Genomic DNA, 23244 nt, shown 5'->3' with positions numbered 1-23244 from the left:
TGGTGCCGGTGCCTAAAGGAGATGAGAATGATTACTTTGAAGACTTAATAATGTAAAGCTGTGTTCACTTTGAATATCCCATCATGTGTCAAGAATTACCAAAAAAAATACGATTTTGGTGTGCACCAAATCGCACACGATCGAGGTTCTGTCTACAGTACACCAATAAATATGAAGTCTCATCACATTGTGTCTTATCGGTAGTCGGCAATTGGTGGTATTTCTGTGTAAATCTGCTCCTGACACAGCAACGTTTCCTGATCGGGAGAGTGGCACACAGATTGTTGATGATGATAATACATTGTGACATGGCAAACTCGCCTGGAGAGAATTCCACCACAGACATTCCTCCGCAGACAGCCCGGCTCCTCTGTGCTAAAGCATCTGTCATTCCTTTGTTCTCTCGGAATGTTCTCATGTCAAATAGTTAAGTTCAATATGCTCTTAGTTTCCTCATGTATCAAAGTCTTTCAGACAAACAGTCAGTATTGCTTCAGCCAACCAACCAGCCCTGCACATGGTTATAACATATGATGGATGAGAGCTGGGATCTGATTGGCTGCTTAGGGACAGTGTAGACATTCCTTCAGAAAGGTGCTTTGATAAACCAGGTCTGGTATTGTCTCAGAATCCATTCAGATTGGACACACATGATAATGTAATATGCAATGTGCTGCCATTTATTTTTGGATACCTAATGCAATGAACCACAATGCAGTGTGCCTGTTACCAAAACAGAAGTGAAGAAACAGAAAGATAAACAAAATAGAAGAATTTAAAATGCTAATAATGAAATATAATAGATATATAATTAGATAGAATAGAATGGAGTAATATACTGTATAATAGAGATAGATAGATAGATAGATAGATAGATAGATTAATACATAACTGATAGAAAAATAGACAGATATTAATAAATAGAGATAGAAGAAGAATAGAATAGAATAAGAAGAAATAATAATAATAGACATAAATAGATATAGATAGATAAACATGATATAGATAGATAAACATGATATAGATAGATAGATAGATAGATAGATAGATAGATAGATAGATAGAAGATATTATTATTATTATTAATAATAATAATAATAATAATAATAATAATAATAATAATAATAATGGATATTAATAATAATAATAATAATGGATATATCTTTGAATAGATAAATAGACATGATAAAGAAAGAGATGGCTAGATAGATAGATAGATAGATAGATAGATAGATAGATAGATAGATAGATAGATAGATAGATGTAGAAATATTAAGACAAAATAGACAGATATTAATAAACATAAATAGAAAAAGAATAGAACAGAATAGAATAAGAAGAAATAATAATATTATAGATATAGATAGATAAACATGACAAAGATTATTATTATACAGGATTTATACAGCGTCAACAGTTTGCACGGTGCTTTACAATGTAGAGGGGGGACAGTACAATTACAATACAGTTCGGACAGGAGGGTCCTGCTCGTGGAGCTTACATTCTAATAGGAGGGGGAAGGTGGTATGAAAGGTAATAGCTGCGGGGGGGGGGGGTGGTGATCTGATGGAGATGGCTTGGGTACAGTTCTTAGGTGGGTGCAAGATAGGCTTCCCTGAATAAATGCGTTTTCAGGGACCTCATAACGGCAGACAGGCTAGGCTAGGGACTGACCTGACATACTGGGGTAGGGAGTTCCAGAGGATGGGAGAGGTTCTAGAAAAGTCCTGGAGGTGAGCATAGGGAGGAGGTATCAATGGAGCTAGAGAGCAGGAGGTTTTTGGCGGAGCAGAGAGGACGGTTTGGGTGATATCTGCGCATGAGGTTGGTGATGTAGCTGGGGGTGATGTTGTGGATGGCTTTGTATGTGGTGGTTAGCAGTGGTGTGGCTAGGGGGTGGCTATTGGGGCTACAGCCCCGAATCTGGGGCCCATAGCCCTGAGCCTCTTACCGCAGGGTCCCTGCCTTACCAGCAGGCCGTGGCTGCGGGGGACAGGCTGCATGAGAGAGGCAGATGAGAGGAGAGAAGCGAGCGGGCGGATCAGCAGAGATGACACCATCTCTCTCCGCCCATTCCACATCACCGCTCTTCCGCCCTAACAGATGGGCCTCTTCAGTGTGGGAGTGAGGTGCGGCTGGGACCAGAGAGATGACATCATCTCTCACTGCCCGCCTCGCATCACCGCTCTCCTGCCCTCACTAAATTGACCAGTGCTGCCAGCCTGCCACCAATTCAGCTTCCATGCACATTTTGTGGCACTAGCTGGCATGGCAATCCACAACCCACATCTGGTGGCAGGTGACGTGGCAAGTGACAATCCACATCAAGTGGCAGGTGACATGGCAAGTAACAATCTGCAAATGGTGGCAGGTGACGTGGCAATCTACAAATGGTGGCAGGTGATGTGGCAATCTGCAAATGGTGGCAGGTGAGGTGGCAAGTGACAATCCACATCTGGTGGCAGGTGATGTGGCAAGGGGCAATCCACATCAGGTGGCAAGTGACAGTGGCAAATGACAATCCGCATCTGGTGGCAAGCGACATGGCAAGTGACAATCCACATCTAGTGGCAGGTGAATCTAGTGGCAGATAGAATGCATTAAGGTGAAAAACCATGAGGATTTACAGCCCCTTTAATCGCAAAGTCATGGGGAGGGGATCAAGGAGGAGGAAATATTACAAGCTCAGTTTTAGAAAGATTGAGTTTGAGAAAGTGGTGTGACATTCATAACGATATGTCATTCAGTAAGTTTGTGATCCACGAGGAGATCAAGGGGGTGAGTTGAGATGTAGATAGATAGATAAATAGATAGATAGATAGATACAGGCATAGATACAGGCACTTTTAAGTACACAGTGGGGTTTATTTACTAAAGCTGGAAAGTGCAAAATCAGGCTCACTTCTGCATACAAACCAATGAGCTTCCAGGTTTTATTACCAAAGCTTAATTGAACAAGCTGGAGTTAGAAGCTCCTTGGTTTCTATACAGAAGGGAACCTGATTTTGCACTTTCCAGCTTTAGTAAATAAAGCCCATTGTGTACTTAAAAGTGGGGTATGCCTGTAGATAGATAGATAGATGGAAGAAGAAATAATGATGATGATAATAATAACTACTACTATTATTAAAATTATTATTATTACCGTATTTTTCGGACTATAAGGCGCACGTAAAAGCCTAAATTTTCTCACAAAATCGACCGTGCGCCTTATAATCCGGTGCGCCTTATATATGACCTGTTGACATGATGGCAAGCACCGAATTCGTTTTCTTCACTTGGGCTTTAACAGTATCTGTCAGATGGGCGCGCATGGAGTCACAGATCAATAGGGATGGAGATTCGTGGAAAAAGCCACCCGGTCTCTTACCGTAAACTGACGTACCGTAAACCTCTCTCAGGTTGTTCTACTGCGTGACTGATAGCGATGAGTTTGAAATCCACTTCGTAAGCATGTCTCTTAACAGGAGCCATTTTTGGGGCAGCGGGTATACCGTAGAAAATGAACGAATGAATGCGCACACCTCCTGACTAAGATGGCCGTAATGCTCACGAAGCTGCACTGCTTGGATTGGGCATTACGGCCATCTTAGTCAGGAGGTGTGCGCATTCATTCGTTCATTTTCTACGGTATACCCGCTGCCCCAAAAATGGCTCCTGTTAAGAGACATGCTTACGAAGCGGATTTCAAACTGAAGGCTATCAGTCATGCAGTAGAGCATGGAAATAGAGTAGCTGCGAGAGAATTCAACATTAATGAATCAATGGTACGAAAGTGGAGGAAGCAAGAAGATGCCCTGCGCCAGGTAAAGAAGACCAAACTGAGTTTCCGAGGAAACAAAGCAAGATGGCCACGGTTGGAGGACAAAATTGAACAGTGGGTTATTGAACAGAGAACCGCAGGTAGAAGCGTCTCTACTGTCTCTATTCGACTCAAAGCAACAGCGATCGCACGCGACATGGAGATCAACGACTTTCGAGGAGGTCCCTCTTGGTGCTTCCGTTTCATGAAAAGGCGGAATCTCTCTATCCGCACAAGAACCACTATGTCACAGCAACTGCCAAAGGATTACGAAGAAAAGCTGGCCATTTTCCATACCTACTGCAAGAACAAGATCAATGAACAGAAGATCCGACCAGAGCACATCACCAACATGGACGAGGTCCCCCTTACCTTTGATATCCCTGTAAACCGTACTGTCGAGAGAACAGGGACCAGTACGGTATCTATACGCACTACAGGAAACGAAAAGTCATCCTTCACTGTAGTTCTCGGTTGCCAGGCTAATGGCCAGAAACTACCACCCATGGTAATTTTCAAGAGGAAGACTCTGCCAAAAGAAAAGTTTCCGGTTGGCATCATCATCAAGGCTAACCCGAAGGGCTGGATGGACGAGGAGAAGATGAGTGAGTGGCTGAGAGAGGTTTACGTCAAGAGACCGGGTGGCTTTTTCCACGAATCTCCATCCCTATTGGTCTGTGACTCCATGCGCGCCCATCTGACAGATACTGTCAAAGCCCAAGTGAAGAAAACTAATTCGGTGCTTGCCATCATTCCGGGTGGATTAACCAAAGAACTGCAGCCACTAGATATAGGTGTCAACAGGTCGTTTAAAGTTAAACTGCGAGCTGCGTGGGAGCATTGGATGACAGAAGGCGAACACACATTCACCAACACAGGGAGGCAACGCCGGGCGAGTTACGCCACTATCTGCCAGTGGATCGTGGATGCCTGGGCGAAGGTATCAGTCACCAGTGTAATCCGAGCTTTCAAGAAGTCCGGAATTATCACTGAACAGCTAAGTACCGGTACCGATGACAGCAACGAGCCTGACTCGGATACTGATGAGAATGATGAGAGGGATACGGGCGTGCTTGATGCCGAAATCGCCCATTGTTAAACTCAGACACTGAAGATGAAGAATTTGATGGATTTGCGGGAGAAGAATAAAGTGAAAAAGTGAGTGTCTGGTTTTGTACGGTATTCACCGGTAACTGAACAGTGTTAAGAGTTATTGAAGAATAAAGTGAAAAAGTGAGTGTCTGGTTTTGTATTTAATTGAACAGTGTTAAGAGTTATTGTTATAGACCATTTTATGGTTATTGCTAAAGAGTTGAATAAAATTTGACTTACAGTACCGCATCCGAGTTGTGTTTCATTAAATGCGCCTTATAATCCAGTGCGCCTTATAGTCCGATGCGCCTTATATATGGAAATATCCATTATATTAGCCGGTCGTTGCTAGTGCGCCTTATAATCCGGTGCGCCTTATCGTCCGAAAAATACGGTATATAATTAGATAGATTTTACAAATAAATATGTGAAAAGTGTGGGGTACATTTGTATGGCGCCCCCCGGAGTCAATACTTTGTAGAACCGCCTTTCACTGCAATTACAGCTGCAAGTCTTTTTGGGGATGTCTCTACCAGCTTTTCACATCTAGAGAGGGACATTTTTGCCCATTCTTCTTTGCAAAATATCTCAAGCTCTGTCAGATTGGATGGAGAGCGTCTGTGAACAGCAATTTTCAAGTCTTGCCACAGATTCTCAATTGGATTTAGGTCTGGACTGTGACTGGGCCATTCTAACACATGAATATGCTTTGATCTAAACCATTCCATTGTAGCTCTGGCTGTATGTTTAGGGGTCGTTGTCCTGCTGGAAGGTGAACCTCCACCCCGTCTCAAGTCTTTTGCAGACAGGTTTTCTTATAAGATTGCCCTGTATTTGGCTCCATCCATCTGCCCATCAACTCTGACCAGTTTACCTGTCCCTGCTGAAGAAAAGCATCCCACAATATGATGCTCCCACCACCATGTTTCACGGTGGGGATGGGGTGTTCAGGGAGATGTGCAGTGATAGTTTTCTGCCACACTTAGCATTTTGCTTTTAGGCCAAAAAGGTCACTTTTGGTCTCATCTGACCACCTTCTTCCACATGTTTGCTGCGTCTCCATTGCTTCTGGCAAACTACAGACAGATTTGTGGAGAGCACGACTAATAGTTGTCCTGTGGACAGATTCTCCCACCTGAGCTGTGGATCTCTGCAGCTCCTCCAGAGTTACCATGGGCCTCTTGGCTGCTTCTCTGATGAATGCTCTCCTTGCCCGGCCTGTCAGTTTAGGTGGACGGCCATGTCTTGGTAGGTTTTAGGTTTTCAGCTGTGCCATACTCTTTCCATTTTCAGATGATGGATTGAACAGAGCTCCGTGAGATGTTCAAAGTTTGGGATTTTTTTTATAACCTAACTCTGCTTTAAACTTTTCCACAACTTTATCCCTGGCCGGTCTGGTGTGTTCTTTGGTCTTCATGATGCTGTTTGTTCACTAAGGTTCTCTAACAAACCTCTGAGGGCTTTGCAGAACAGCTGTATTTATACTATGATTAAATTACACACAGGGGGACTCTATTTACTAATTAGGTGACTTCTGAAGGCAATTGGTTCCACTAGATTTTAGTTAGGGGTATCAGAATAAAGGGGGCTGAATACAAATGCACGCACTTACGGTGTATAAAATATAAATCAAATAATAAATTGCTAATATGGGTTGCTGCTCTAGAAGGTGCTGTGCTCTTAAATAGTGATGTATATATATATATATATATATATATATATATATAAAGATATATATATATATATATATACACACAAAAAGAGCCCTACCCTATAATAAATTACTTTAGGCAAACTCGTATTATAAAAAAAACAATTAAATAGATTACTATCAATCAATCAGTGATACAGATAATAAGAGAAATTGATTAAAGCTAGATAGATATGATTAGGATAGTCGAATAAAAAGCTATGGTAAGGGTAGATAGATAAATATATAATAGACAGATAGATAGATATTGAAAGCACCGCTGGCCGTGCTGGGTCGGGACCCCCATGAGTCCAGACGTGGGGCCCGCGGACTCGATCGATGCGGGCATACCCGCGATCGTCTCATGGGGCGGCTGAACGGAGAGATGCCGTTGTAAACAGCATCTCCCCGTTCTGCCTAGCAACTAGTGATGCTGATCTCTGCTCCATGTGATTGGAGCAGAGATCAGTGTTCACTAAATGAAAGCCCAGCCCCCAACAGTTAGTAACACACCCCTAGGAACACTTAACCCCTACACTGCCACCCACTGGTTAACCCCTTCACTGCCAGTGTCATTTACACAGGAATCACTGCATTTATATAGCAGTGATTGCTGTATAAATGACAATGATCCCAAAAATGTGTCAAAAATGTCCAATGTGTCCACCATAATGTCGCAGTCACAATAAAAATCGCTGATCCCCGCCATTACTAGTACAATTTTTTTTTTTATAAAAATGCCATGAAACTATCCCCTATCTTGTAAACGCTATAACTTTTGCGCAAACCAATCAATAATCGCTTATTGCAATTTTTTTTTTTACAAAAATATGTAGAATACGTATCGGCCTAAACTAAGGGAAAAAAATGTTTTTTTATATATTTTTGGGGGATATTTATTATAACAAAAAGTAAAAAATAATGCGTTTTTTTCAAAATTGTCGCTCTATTTTTCTTTATAGCGCAAAAAAAAAAAAACGCAGGGGTAATCAAATACCACCAAAAGAAAGCTCTATTTGTGGGAAAAAAAGGACGTCAATTTTGTTTGGGAGGCACGTCGCACGACCGTGCAATTGTCAGTTAAAGCGACACAGTGCCGAATCGCAAAAAGTGGTCTGGTCTTTGGCCAGCAAAATGGTCCGGGGCTGAAGTGGTTAAATAGACATAATTAGGATAGATGTACTGGACGGATGTATAGGGGGGAGGGGGTCCCTCACAGCCCCCTTGCTCTGGGTTCTCCTCTTGTGGTGGATTTGATTACATTGTATACATTCTGTTGGGGGGTCCCTCGTGGTCCCCTTGCTCCGTTTTCTCCTCTTACGTTGGATTTGATTACATTGTATACATTGTGTTGGAGGGGAGGGGGTCCCTCGTGGTCCCCTTTCTCAGTTTTCTCCTCTTACGGTGGATTTGATTACATTGTATACATTTTGTTGGGGGGGGGAGGGGGTCCCTCGTGGTCCCCTTTCTCAGTTTTCTCCTCTTACGGTGGATTTGATTACATTGTATACATTTTGTTGGGGGGGAGGGGGTCCCTCGTGGTCCCCTTTCTCAGTTTTCTCCTCTTACGGTGGATTTGATTACATTGTATACATTTTGTTGGGGGGGGGAGGGGGTCCCTCGTGGTCCCCTTTCTCAGTTTTCTCCTCTTACGGTGGATTTGATTACATTGTATACATTTTGTTGGGGGGGAGGGGGTCCCTCGTGGTCCCCTTTCTCAGTTTTCTCCTCTTACGGTGGATTTGATTACATTGTATACATTTTGTTGGGGGGGAGGGGGTCCCTCGTGGTCCCCTTTCTCAGTTTTCTCCTCTTGCGGTGGATTTGGTTACATTGTATTCATTCTATTGCCAGCACAGCTGGTGGGGGCGGGGTTCTTATATCTGTATCTGCCCGTTCTATGCATTGCCTTAAAGGAAGTGTCCAAACCATTTCTATCCCCTCTCCAGTTGGAAGGAGCATCATCTGTGCATATTGTTAGTCAATAATCATCTCATCTTGTCAGGATCTAAATTCCCATAAATGGAATGCCGGAAGATTCTTTGCTGCTGTCAGAGGAGCTGTATTTGGGGAAAAGTGACTTGATTTCAGTCACATTTAGAACAAAGATTTCATGTAGACGTCAGAAGGATACATACACCCAGGGGAACACATACCGTATACAGGGATTGTTTGGAATGTCAGAAGGTTTGTAGAGTAACCCCATTCTTCTGGGATCCCCTATAAGGCTGCAGATCATAAGCCACCAATCACCCTACAGGCACTGCAAGCCTGATTTCTGCTATCAGCAGGTGTGTGTCACTATAAGGACAGATGTCAGGCCATTATTGTAAACTGAAAAGCCACTGTATGACTTTTGCAGGAATACACGAGTGAACTAAACAGTGGTTTTATATAATTACCTGAAAGGTCATTGGAATGGCGCGTTGTATGTGAGCATTATCTAACATTTATGGTAATTGGCGGATGGTGAAAAGGCGAATGTTGGACTAATGAGGACTGAGAGTAGCTCCTGCAACGTCTCACCGCAGGGTGCCATTGAAGCCAATCCCGGGAGGCTGCCCTTCAGAAGTAGGTAAATCATCTGCACAGGGGATATCTGCTAAAGACTATCTGTACAAACAAGGGTGGTGGCAGATACTTTTTATGCAGCTGTTTATTTAGAAGAATCGTCTCTTAAAGTAAATCCTTGGTTTTGGCCAGCTTGCCACTTTAAAAGCATGACCCACTGGATGTAAGTAAACTTCTGATCCAAAACGTATACAAGTACAAAAAATGTATGAGACTTTAAATCTCCCTCCAATGGACAGATGTACATGACAAAATATATTAAAAAATATATATATCTTTATTACTTTCAACTAAAACCTCATATTAAAAGCATACAAGTTATACGTGGACTTAATTCTACCACTTGTCTTCCATTGAGGGAAGTAGAGGATGTATTGTATGATAGTCTTCTGCAATTATGGCGTATAGGTTGACGAGTTTCGCCAAAAAGATCCGCTTCATCAGGACCTCAAATCTCATGTAAAAGTATAACCGGACACTAAGATAACACTAGAAATGAAAATACAAATACATTTCATATAATATGGTATACATCATGCGTAACATTAAAGCTACAGTATCTCCTGAAGGAAGAGAGGGACTTTACTCACACTCATCCACCATATTCATTTACTATCCTGAAGAAAAGCAGAACTGACCATATCTACTTATATACTATGACTGAACGCCTGGCACCCAGCCTGAGTGCTTCTGCCAAACAGTGCCTCCTGCTCACCAAACCCTTCCAGCAGACTGAGAGCTAATACCAGCCCCTTTCCCCACAAGCATCGTACACAGACAAGATGTTGGGGTAAAATCCAAAGGAATGACTGTTTATTCATCAGAACTACATTTTTTTTTTTACACTTCAAATGTAGGACAGTCACCACACGTACAATAAAACCAAATATTACCCAAAACATCACACAATGGTTAGATAATGAGGTAGAGTTGACACCAGACTTATCCCAGCATGTAGAAATCTCCAAGAGTTAGCCAAATCAGCCAACAGACAGAAACAATAGGTGACTTGATTAACTCAGTTAACAATGGGAATCCACACATAGGAGGCACACAATTTGAAAAAAACACATAACATAAACTGATCCCACCCCACCTCAGACTGGCCGGCAAAAGTCTACAGCAGTCTATGAGACAAACTCATACAATGTTCCAGTAGCCTGAAAAAGTGGAATTCATTTATCTTCATAGATCTTTTGAGGGATATTGTTGATAAATATTTCTATCCTAAGTGAAGGAGCCTCTCAAACCCAGTCTGCAGGAGAAGCCACCATATTACTTCTGACCATTAACCCGTACAAGATTAATATTACACCTTGCCAGTCACTCCAGAAGTGAAGCTTTATTGTTCTTATTCAGAGAATTAATCCAAGCCTTGCTCTCAGCGTTCATCACATTGTTGTCCATCATTGGAGAATGATCTGCTTTCTCCATGGGCAATAATCAGTGGGTAGGAGGCTTGCCTATAGTCCTCTCCAAAAGCCCCTGTCCTAGTTGTCACAAATACATTGCTCATAAATTGTACCTTCCAAACAACTGTCATCAAATATAGCTTTGCTCAGATATATACTTCAGGATAGTAAATGACTACACGGTGGATGAGTGTGAGTAAAGTCCCTCTCTTCCTTCAGGAGATAGCTCTAATGTTACACATAATGTATACTATATTATATGTAATTTATTTGTATTTTAATTTCTAGTGTGATCTTAGTATCCGGTTGTACTTTTACATGAGATTTGAGGTCCTGATGAAGTAGATCTTTCCGTGAAACCCACACACCATAAGCTCAGAGGACTATCATACCATACATCCTCTACTTCCCTCTACTTCCCTCAATGGAAGACACGTGGTAGCATTGAACTCCATGTGTAAATTCTATGCTTTTAATATGAGGTTTTAACTGAATGCAAAAAAAATATGTATATATTTTTAATATATCTTGTGGTGTACATCTGTCCATTGGAGAGGTATTTAAAGTCTCATTTATTTGTTATTTGTACTCATATGATTTGGCTCATGGATGAGACCTTCCAATGGTCCTATTATTGATATAAACACCACTCCCACATATACAATATTTAAATCCAAAACTTTGCTCCATTGGGAGGGTGACACCTACACCCACATTTTGCAGATAGGGTCAGAGCGTTGTCACGCCACAAAAGGAAGTGCCTAAACAAGGACCTTCATGGCAGGATTGCTGTCAATTGTTAAAAAAAAAAAAACCTTGCTGTATCTTGTTTATCTGTTTGTATCCCATTTTGGTGATTTTCCTTTTACTTTCTGCCATGGAGGCACAACAAGAAGTGAGAGGAAATCCCTAAACAGAGACGGGAAATCCCCTCTGAGACAGCTGTAATCAGAAATGGTGTCACCACTGCAAGATTTCCCTTCTATTCCTGTTCTTGTGACAACTGTAACCATTTCGATTTCTTATCACTTTTGGAACCATTGACACCAGGACAAATAGAGAGGGTGAATACCGTCAACAGGGTCACAGAAATCAATAAAATCCTGACGGGGTTTCTAGATCTTCCCTACTCCATCCAAAACAAAAAATTACATTAGAGATACTTTAATGGTTTAAAACATACAGTAGCTTCAGTATATCTCCAATCAAAACTTTTTTCTTTTTTTTTTTGTAGTTTTGGATGGAGTGTGGAAGAATAAGTGCTGGAGTTTGAGGACATTTCCTCTCACTTCCTGTCTTTGTAACAGTGTTGTTTCCAGGCCTCTTGAAATCTCCATCGGAAGCCTGTGTGACAGGGTGACAACACAGGAGCACAACTAGGAGACAGGGACAAAGCGTTGTCACCCTCTGACAGGAAGTGCCTAAACAAAGACCTTCATAACAGGATCACCTCGGATTTTTCAATGAAATCTGCATATTTAACAAAAAGATCCAAAATGATTGTTGAAATGATATGAACATATTGAAGCTCCTATGAGATTTTTAGTGATTGGGTCTACACATTGCCATATTTAATATTGATTGGGCCCTGGGCAAAAATTGACTTTGCCCCCCCCCCCCCCCGACTTAAAATCAGGTCAGGCAGCAATTGAGATTGGTTGCCAGAGGTTACAGAATATCAAAACTGCTCATTGACTGGACGCTAGTGGATACAGCAAACATTACAACTCATCAATTAGTTGTTAGAGGTTACAGCACATCATTTCTGCTAACCAATTGGTTGCTAGAGGCTACTACACATCCTCACCAATCACTGGTTGCTAGATGTTACAAGTTTACCGCTCACTTATTGGTTTCTAGAGGTTACATGCTTACCGCTTACTCATTGGTTGCTGGAGGTTACATTACATGTTTACCACTCTCTGATTGGTTGCTAGAGGTAAATGCACATCATTACCACTTACTTATTGGTTGCTAGAGGTCACAGCACATCAATCCAGCTCACTGATTGCTGAAGGTTACAGCATATCATCTCCTCACTGCCTGTACACCACACCATGAAGCAGCGCTCCTGTATTTACAAGTGACAATAGCAGGCAGCTCAGCAACCAGCTCCCAATCCCAAAGGTGGAGTAACTCGGCTGAAAAAAAAAAGCCGGCGGGCAGCACTGGCTCTAGGGGCAGCTGCTTTGGGCCTCTCAACAATGGCGGGACACTGGGCAGATGCCCCATTTGCCCTGGGTAGATGCCCTGTGGTAAAAACAGCCCTGGGACTACATAAACTTTAAAGATTCTAAATGCTGACGGTGAAGCCGATTTATATTTAGCCAGTGATTCCCGTCCCATTCTAGCAGCTGTCATGCTTGTGGGATGTCAGTGACTACGCTCTGAGAAGACAATGACAGAGAAGAAGATAGAATATATATTTATAAAAAAATCTCAGAGTGGGCTTTGATGAAATGAAGTGACTGACATGTTTAGGAGGAAGAAAAATAGAACTAGTCGTGCCCTAGGGCACAAACCAAAACCCCTCACGGATTTGACAAGAGACAGACCAGGTAGGTAAAAAGGTACAAAATATTTATTATGAAATATGTAACAAACATAAATATCACATAAAGAAAGTGTACAAATGACAAAAAAATTTATAAAAACACTTAGTAAGGTACCCAACATGCATGCCATGGATAAAAGATGGTGGTTGCCCAAAAGAACATGTTGATAGGACTAACCACTGTACATTCCATGTGTGGATGCCTTACACATTTCAGACCTCAAAGGGTTCTTCTTCAGAGGTATATTTAAGTCAGTTGGGTATCGCATTCTATAAAGTAAGAGTATATATATAAATACATACAGTACACAGTATAAATACTTTATATAATGTTTTCCCACTTACAAAGAAATAAAGGGTCTATCATGTTTTATCATAGGTGGATTTTAAATGACAGAGACAGAATATCAACCAAAAATCCAGAAACCAAAACTCATGATACAAATGTTATAAAATGAGTAGCAGTTCAGCGAGAAAAATAAGTATTTGATCCCCAAGCAAAACATGACTTAGTACTTGGTGGAGAAACCCTTGTTGGCAAGCACAGAGGTCAGACGTTTCTTGTAGTTGGTGACCAGGAAGGATTTTGGTCCACTTTTCTTTACAGATCTTCTCAAAATCCTTAAGGTTTCTTGGCTGTCGCTGGCCAGCTCAAACTTTCAGCTCCCTCCATAAATTTCCTATAGGCTTAAGGTCTGGAGACTGGCTAGGCCACTCCATGACCTTCATGTGCTTCTTCTTGAGCCACTCCTTTGTTGCCTTGGCGGTATGCTCCATGACCAGTCTCCTAGGAAGAAGGTTCTCATCTGAGCCCTTGTACACACGGTCGGAGATTCCGACGGAATGTGTCCTATCGAACCATTTTGTCGGATATTTTCCGACTGTGTGTGGTCTCCATTGGGCTGTTTCCGTCGGAATATCCGACGGACCAACTTTTCCAACTTGTCGGTAAAATTTTTCGCCAAAATGCTCCAATCGGACATACTCCGATCATGTGTAGCCTACTCCGACGGACAAAGTGCCACGCATGCTCAGATCAAATTCCTAGACCAAAGCTATTGGCTACTAGCCTGAACGTAGTCCCGTCGTACCGAAATAACGTCATCACGTTATGTACAATCGGATTTTCCGACAACTTTGTCCGACCGTGTGTATGCAACAGTTTCGGACAAAATCCGTCGGACAAAATCCAACGGATTTGGTTGTCAGAATGTCTGACCGTGTGTACAAGGGCTAAGATTTTACCATACATGGCCCCATCCATTGGCCCCTCAATGTGGCAAAGTTGGCTTGTACCTTTAGCAGAGAAACAGCCCCAAAACATCGTGTTTCCACCTCCGTGCTTGACTGTAGGGATGGTGTTCTTAGGGTCATAGTCAGTACTTTTCTTCAACCACGGCAAGTCCACCTCCTTAAGAAGGCACGTGTACAGGCTCATCTGAAGTTTGCAAATGAACATCTAAATGATTCAGAGAAGGATTGGGAGAAAGTGCTGTGGTCAGTTGAGAGTCACCAAAATTGAGCTCTTTGGCATTAACGCAATTCGCCAGGTTTTGGAGGAAGAAAAATGCTGGGATGTGTGCAAACCTGGCCATTAACTACAAGAAAAATCTTACCTTTGTGCTTTCCAACAAGGGTTTCTCCACCAAGTACTAAGTCATGTTTTGCTTGGGGATCAAATACATATTTCACTTGTTGAACTGCAACTCAATCTATAATATTTGTATCATGTGTTTTTCTGGATTTTTGATTGATAGTCCCTATCATTTAAAATCCACCTATGATAAAAATTATAGACCCTTCATTTCTTTGTAAGTGGAAACACTAAAGCCCCATACACACTATCAGATTATCTGCCGAGTTTTTCCTTCAGATTTACCAAAACCATATAATATGAGGAGAAAACTAAGGAGTTTCAATGTGTATGCAATCAGGCAGGCCCTTCTACTACATGGTTTTGGTAAATCTGAAGGAAAAACTCAGCAGATAATCTGATAGTGTGTATGGGTCTTAACAAATTCTGCAGGGGATCATAATTATTTCCCCACTGTAGCTACTTTAGCAACTTTTAAACCTGAAAAAAAATCCTTCTTACCATGTATCGTGGGCTAGCAGCAGACCCGAAATTACAGTATGACCGATCCATCCCGGCCAACATTTCAATAATAAATCTATGTAATAAACATGCTGTAGAGGTCCGTGCTCCCATGGCCACCAGTCATGTTACCATATGCCTAGACCTCACAATCAGCCATTGCGTAGCTCTCCTTAAACTTTGTTCCTCCATCCTATTAGTAACTATCATATTAATATAGAAGGTTTCCTAAATGAGTAATCTGACCATTGTGAACTCTCTCTCCGCAGAAAGCCATCGATGCAGACAACGCCGGGGTGAATCCGATCGGAAACTACTCCAACAGCAGCAGCCACTGGGACCTGGGCAGCGCCTTCTTCTTTGCGGGCACCGTCATCACCACTATAGGTGAGAGGCCACCTCGCCATTGACCCTCGCTGCCTGCTTTTTTTTATCAGTTTTATGTATATCTAAAACCAATTTATTTTTAGTTAGTTTTGTTTAGTTATTTAAAGAGTAGATTAGAACCCCCTGCAAAAAATAAAAAATATAGAATGTATAATATAAAAGTCAAGAATAATATATTTCGGATTGCCAAGGGGAAAGCCGACACGTTTGGAGGGGTTAGGAAATATAAATCTGCTGAAAATACGAAAATAGTCAATGACTCATCTACAATGATATTATATTATAAAGAATTCCCAAATTGGGATTTATATGGGATTACTCTAAAGTGAATCAGAAGGGAATATGAAAGCAATAACTTTACATTAATATTTACTTGCGAATAAAAAATTAAAATCAATTTAGTGTGATCAATGGAAGGTTATTTCCAATATCATCCATTTATATAATATAAATCATCACGTGTGTTAATTATTGGTGATTTATGAGATCTTTACAGAGATAACAGCAAAATATGATTAAAGAATTTGATCTACGCAAATTTCTTGAGCCAAGGTTATGCAAACATTTTTTTGGGGGAAAGAACCATTTTTTTAGGGAAATGATTAGGACTTTTCTTTTTAGTGGTTAATTTATTTATTATGCATTTATTTATTTTTAGGAAATATTTAGAACCTTTCTCAAATTTTTAGCTGTAGAACAAGAAATGGAAGTGCCACTTTACATATAAAAAAAACCCCAGAATGATATTTAATTGCTAAAGAAAAGCCAATGCGTTTGTGTGTATGTGTGTGGATGTTATGAAAGTCTCCATCTTTCTCGAAACATATAAAACCATGAATATAAAGTATCTCACAAAAGTAAGTACACCCCTCACATTTGTGTCAATATTTTATTCTATCTTTTCATGTGACAACACTGAAGAAATGACACTTTGCTACAATGTAAAGTAGTGAGTGTACAGATTGTATAACAGTGTAAATTTGCTGTCCCCTCAAAATAACTCAACACAAAGCCATTAATGTCTAAACCACTGGCAACAAAAGTGAGTACACCCCTAAAGCCGCGTACACACGGGCGGACTGTCTGTCCAACTTAGTCCGCCGAAACACATTTCAGCGGACAGTCCGCTCGTGTGTGGGCTTCAGTGGACTTTTTCAGCGTGCAGTCTGGCGGACTAAGTATTTCGGAATTTCCGTAATATTGTCCATCCAACTTTGGTTTCAGCGGACAGTCCGCTCGTGAGTAGGCTAGTTGGACGGACTAAGTATGGCGCATGCTCAGAAAGGATTTACACGGCGGAAGGTTGCATTGCTGTGTATTGGACGTCCTATTTCTAGTCCCGTCGTACGTGCTGTACACGTCATCGCGCAAGCTTTCAACGGACTGTTTGTTCATCGTGTGTGGTCAAGTCCGTTCATTCGAAAGTAGGACGGACTGTCCGTCGGATTGTCTGACGGACTTAGTTGGCCAGACAGTCCGCCCGTGTGTACGCGGCTTAAGTGAAAATGTCCAAATTGGGCCCAAAGTGTCAATATTTTGTGTGGCCGCCATTATTTTCCAGCACTGCCTTAACCCTCTTGGGCATGGAGTTCACTAAAGCTTCACAGGTTGCCACTGGAGTCCTCTTCCACCCTCCATGATGACATCACAGAGCTGGTGGATGTTGGAGACCTTGCGCTCCTCCACCTTCCATTTGAGGAAGCCCCACAGATGCTCAATAGGGTTTAGGTCTGGAGACATGCTTGGCCAGTCCATCACCTTTAACCTCAGCTTCTTTGGCAAGGCAGTGGTGGTCTTGGAGGTGTGTTTGGGGCCGTTATCATGTTGGAATACTGCCCTGCGGCCCAGTCTCTGAAGGGAGGGGATCATGCTCTGCTTCAGTATGTCACAGTACATGTTGGCATTCATGGTTCCCTCAATGAACTGTAGCTCCCCAGTGCCGGCAGCACTCATTCAGCCCCAGACCACGACAGCCCCAATCAATGACTTATCTAGAATAAAATGATTTTACTGTAAAAAACAAACAAACAATATAAGCATTAATATAAAATTACACAGAAAGGAATACAAAAGCATACAAAGGATGGGAGAGAAAAAATAAAATAAAGCAATAACTTCATATTAATAACACTGATGAATTAAAAAGTGAAATCAATTTAGCATGATCAATACACGGTTATTTCTAATATCATCCATATAAATTATATTAGGAATCACAAAAGCTAAAGTTAGGATCCTGCATTCACTATATCTGGTCCCCCACAGTACACAGAACATAGAAACGCAATTATTTTAGTAAATATAAACTGCTGAATACCTTGTCTTATCAGCAGTATGATGACTTCTATCAGTGTGTAGTTAAAGCTTGTAGAATTTGTTTTCATTCTCCTCTGACTGTCCTATGAGGCTGCAGGACCCCTGACCCTCTGTCTGGACAGTGCTGATTGGCCCTGTGTTGATCACATGTGCCCTCCCAAGAAAAAAAAAACTCTAGCAAAATACACCAAACTGAGCATGTGCAGAGTGACTCCAAAGGCTCTGTACTATCAGCAGATGGATTGGGGACTGTGGAAGAAGGGGAGGATCAGAGACGACATGATCAAACAGCCTTTTTTACAGAATGTGGAGGATTAACCCCTTAGGTTCCACAGTGAGTATATAACAAGCATGCTTTACTGCATATACAGACTGAGTTTACTAGTAACACTTTAACTATTGGTGATTTCTGGAATCTTATATAGATAAACTGCAAGGCTTGTCATGATCTATGCAAATTTCATGAGTCAAAGTGTATGCAATTTTTTTTATTTAGGGAATGGTTAAAACGTTTTTTTCTTGGGAATGATTAGAACCTCTGTCAGATTTTTTAGCTATAGGATAAGAGATAGAAGTACTACTATGTACAAAAGTCCAGAATTATATTTTATATATGATTGCCAAGAAAAAGCCAACACATTTATGGGGGGGGGGGGGGGTTGGGGAAGGGTATGAAGGTCCCCATCTATTTAGGACTATAAACATATGAAACCATGAATAGAATCAGTGAAGTAAAATGAAAGTATGTGAAAAGGAATACAAAAACATAAAAAGGAGGGGGGGGGATAATATGCAATAACTTTACATTAAAAACAATTAATTATGAATAAAAAATTCGAATCAGTTTATCTTGTTCAATAGACGGCTATTTCCAATATCATCCATATGCAGTGGAACCTTGGATTACGAGCATAATCCGTTCCAGGAGAATGCTTGTTATCCAAAGCACTCGCATATCAAAGCGGGTTTCCCCATAGAAGTCAATGGAAACGAAGATAATTTGTTCCGCATTGACTTCTATCGCATGCAATACCGCATGTGGCCAGAGGTGGGGGGAGGGCGCTGGAGAGCCTCAGAAATAATCGGGGACAGCTCAGTTGAACTCGGAAAGGCTCGGAAACACTCGGGAATGGAGTATTTCCAAGTGTTGCTGAGTATTTCTGAACTGAAATCACGCTAGTTTAATATTGTTGATTTATGGAAACTTATATAGAGAAACCGAAAGATATGACAGTATTTGATCTACATAACCTTCTCAATAAAGTGTATCCAATCAATTTTTTTTTTAGGGAATAGTTAGAACCTCTGTCAGATTTGTTTAACTGTAGGATGAGAAATACTGTAGAAGCATCACACCACGTATAAAAGCCTTGCATGATTTTATATAAAGTATTACTAAACCCAGGAGTCTGCATTCACTATATCTGGTCTCCTGCAGTACACAGAACCTGTAAATGCAATTATTTTAGTAAATATAAATGGCTAAATACCTTTTCTCATCAGCAGTATATAGCAGTCTTGTGACTTCTATCAGTGTCTGGTTAAATCTTGTAGGAGGAGTTTTCATTCTCCTCTCATTGTCCTATGAGGCTTCAGGACCCCCGACCCTCTATCTGGATAGTGCTGATTGGCCCACATGCACCAAAAAAAAAAAAAACTCTCTAGCAATACACACCAAACTGAGCATGTGCAAAGTGCCCCCAAGGCTCTGTTCTATCAGTAGATGGATTGGGGGCAATAGAAAAAGGGGTGGATGGTAAAAGACAGGATCAAACAGCCTTTTTACACAATGCAGAAGATTAACCTCTTAGGTTCCACAGTGAGTATAACAAGCATGCTTTACTGCATATACAGACTGATTTTACTGATGTGGGTTTAGTAACACTTTAAGACCCCCTTTTCACACTGAGCCGCATCAGCGATAAAGCGACGATCGTTTGAGCGGTGCTTTAGCGATGTTTAAGCGACACTTTTCGGACGCTAGCATGATGTTTTTTTACCCCTGCCAGCGGCCGAAGAAGGGGTTAAAAGCTCCTGTGTTGTGGCACTTCCCAATCGCTTTTCAGGCGCTCTGGAAGCGTTGGCCATTCAATGGGCATGGCATTTTGGGAGTGTTTTTTACAGCGCTTCCAAACCATCCCAAAGATGCCGCATGCAGGACTTTTCCTAACGTCCCGCAAGCGCACCGCCCCAGTCTGAAAGTACTCGGGCTCACATTCAGGTGGCATGGGAGGCAGTTTACAGCCGCTTTACAGGCGCTAATTCTAGTGCTAAAATGCCTAAAAACCGCCTTTGTGTGAAAGGGGGTCACCAAGAAAAGTCCAATGAATTTGGGGGTTTATGAAAGTCACAGTTTCTTTAGGACTATAAACATATACAACCATGAATGTGATTAATGACTTATGTAAAACAAAATAATATTACAAATACGGATTAAAGGGGTTGTAAACCTTTGTGTTTTTTCACCATAATGCATCCTATGCATTAAGGTGAAAAAACTTCTGGCAGTGACCCCCCCCCCGTTTTACTTACCTGAGCCCTGCAACTTTACCAGGGGGGGGGGGCGCACTGTTTCTCTGCAGGGGGTTCTCGGCTCTTGAGTGGAAAGATTTATAGCAGCCCAGCCATTGGCTCCCGATGCTGTCAAATCCAATGATGGGGCGGGGCCGAGTCATACATTCGGCAGATATGGACCCCGAATGCTAGACTCGGGAGCACACCCGCAACGTAACCCCCTCGGGAGAGCTCTTCTCCTAGGGGGATATCAGATGTGGGGAGGAGCCGCGAGAGCCGCCTGGGGACCCCAGAAGACGGAGTTCGGGGGCCACTCTGTGCAAAACGAGCTGCACAGTGGAGATAAGTATAACATGTTTGTTATTTAAAAAATAAATAAATGAATCTTTACAATCACTTTAACATAAAATTACCATAAAATACCCCGAAAAGGAACACAAAAGGAATAAAAGGAGGGAAGGGAGAGAAGAAAAAATAATAATCAATAGGAGGAGAGGGAATAAAATAAGCAATAACTTTACATTAACAACAATGCTTGTAAATTAAAAATTTTAATCAATTTAATCTGTTCAATAGAAGGTTATTTTCAATATCATCCATGTCTATAATTTTAAGAATCACGAGTTCATTATTGTTATTATTATTATTATTATAACCACCCCCATCAAATCATTCTCTGCAGCTATTACCTTTTGTACCACCACCCCCTCCCTTTAGAATGTAAGCTCTATGAGCCGGGCCCTCCTGTACCTTTTGTATTGTACTGTAATTGTGTTGTCCCCCCCCCTATACATTGCAAAGCGCCGCATAAACTGTTGGCGCTATATAAACCGTGTATAATATAATAATAATAATAATAATATTGGCGATTCATGGAATTTTATATAGAAAAACCGCAATATATAGTGTTTGGTTTTCTAATCCAAATTTCTCGAGCCAATATGTATCCAATAATTTTTTTTTACCCACTCCCCTTATTTTTATGCTTTTATATTTCTTTCTGAGCAAATTATAATAATTTTATATTGATCCTTATTTTTGTGAATTTTGAATAGTGTTTCAATATATTTTTAGACAAGCCATTGAGTATATTAAGGGCCATTTCACATCATAGAAGCTCAGTCTGGATGCATTCTGGATGCTTTTCTGCATGCACGTTTTTGAGGTGTTTTTGATGCATTTTTGGTGCGTTTTTGATGCGTTACAGTGTTTTTTTTCTCTCCCTCCTTTTTTCTTCACCTTAACCACTTAAGGCCCGGCTCCTGTATAAATACATCGGTACTTTGAAGAGGGATATCTCGGTAACGGCAGCAGTTGCTGCCACAACCGAGATATCCGTCTTTACAGGAAGCGGTCCTGTTTACTATAAGGGTGGTCTCCGTGGCGGGTTCTCCGCGAGATCACCGTTATCAGCGGCGGGAGAGGGCCCACCCCCCTCCCGCCACTCTCCCGTGCCCTCCGCTGCTTACCGGAGCCGTCGGTAGGGGTGGAGGCGATCAGGTCCTTTACACTGCTGGGTATGGAGACGAGTGAGGCTAAGATGGCCCCCACTCGTCTCTATACCATAGGAGGGGGGAAGCGACGTCAAAAGGTCACTTCCGCCCATACGTCTTAAAGCAACATTTTTTCAATGTCATTTTTTTCAAATGAAATTTTTTTTAATTTCTTTTTTTATTGCATTTAAGTCCAAATATGAGATCTGAGGACTTTTTGACCCCAGATCTCATATTTAAGAGGACCTGTCATGCTTTTTTCTATTACAAGGGATGTTTACATCCCTTGTAATAGGAATAAAAGTGATCCATTTTTTTTTAAACAGTGTAAAAATAAATAAAATCAAGTAAAATAAATAAGATTTTTTTTTTTTTTTAAAACATCCTGTCCCGACGAGCTCGCGCACAGAAACGAACACATACGTGAGTAGCGTCCGCATATGAAAACGGTAGTCAAACCACACATGTGAGGTATCGCCGCGATCGGTAGAGCGAGAACAATAATTCTAGCCATAGACCACCTCTGTAATGCAACCTGTAGAATTTTTTTAATTTTGCTTATGGAGATTTTTTGAGGCTAAAAGTTTGACGCCATTCCACGAGCGGGCACAATTTTGAAGCGTAACATGTTGGGTATCAATTTACTCGGCGTAACATTATCTTTTACAATATAAAAATAATTGGGCTAATTTTACTGTTGTCTTTTTTTTAATTCAAAAAAGGGATGTTTTTCCAAAAAAAGTGTAAGACCGCTGCGCAAATACGGTGTGACAAAAAGTATTGCAATGACTGCCAATTTATTTATAATAAATATATAATGTTTGGGGATTCTAAGTAATTTTCTAGCAAAAAAAAAAAACAGTTTTAAACATGTAAACACCGAGTCTGAAAAAGAGGCCTGGTCCTTAAGTGGTTAAAGTGGTTGTAAACCCTCACACACCACTTGTACCTAAAGGCAGGGGCGTAACTATAGGGGGTGAAGCAGTCGCGACCGCAACTGGGCCCTGTGATGCAGGGGGCCCATGAAGCCCCCTCTGCATATGGCCGGCAGCAGCATAGGCAGCTAGGGGTACCAGTGCACCATGCACACGGGTGGCTGAAGGTGGAGGGTGACTAGCAGAGCTCCATGCTCGACTATCGCACTGGCTGCTCTTTAGTTGTGCATTCCCCGCATGACCTGTGTCCTCGGCCGCCTCCTCAGAGTACCCCTCTCCTGCTCCATGCATTGCCGCTCAGTCCGATGTCTGTTCTCCCCAGCCAGAGTCCCCCCCCCCCCCCCCCCGAGTCCGGCCCACACTGCACTGCATACTTCTCCCGG

General features: G+C 41.6%; 1 protein-coding gene across 2 annotated transcripts in view; it reads left to right on the top strand.

Moving 5' to 3' along the window:
- The window catches only part of KCNK10 (potassium two pore domain channel subfamily K member 10), a 189576-nt gene that overhangs the window by 107815 nt on the left and 58517 nt on the right, over positions 1-23244 (top strand). For both annotated transcript variants that reach the window (XM_077463732.1, XM_077463733.1), the window contains exon 3: positions 15486-15603. In XM_077463732.1, coding sequence (XP_077319858.1) covers positions 15486-15603 — 118 coding nt within the window. The remainder of the gene's footprint in view (positions 1-15485; positions 15604-23244) is intronic.

Source organism: Lithobates pipiens, unplaced genomic scaffold (genome assembly GCF_037356315.1).
Source record: "Lithobates pipiens isolate NorthernLeopardFrog02 unplaced genomic scaffold, aLitPip1_a1.2 Scaffold_30, whole genome shotgun sequence".
NCBI classification, from domain to species: domain Eukaryota; kingdom Metazoa; phylum Chordata; class Amphibia; order Anura; family Ranidae; genus Lithobates; species Lithobates pipiens.
Note: the sequence above shows the minus strand (reverse complement) of the source record. Positions and strands in the feature narration are given on the sequence as shown.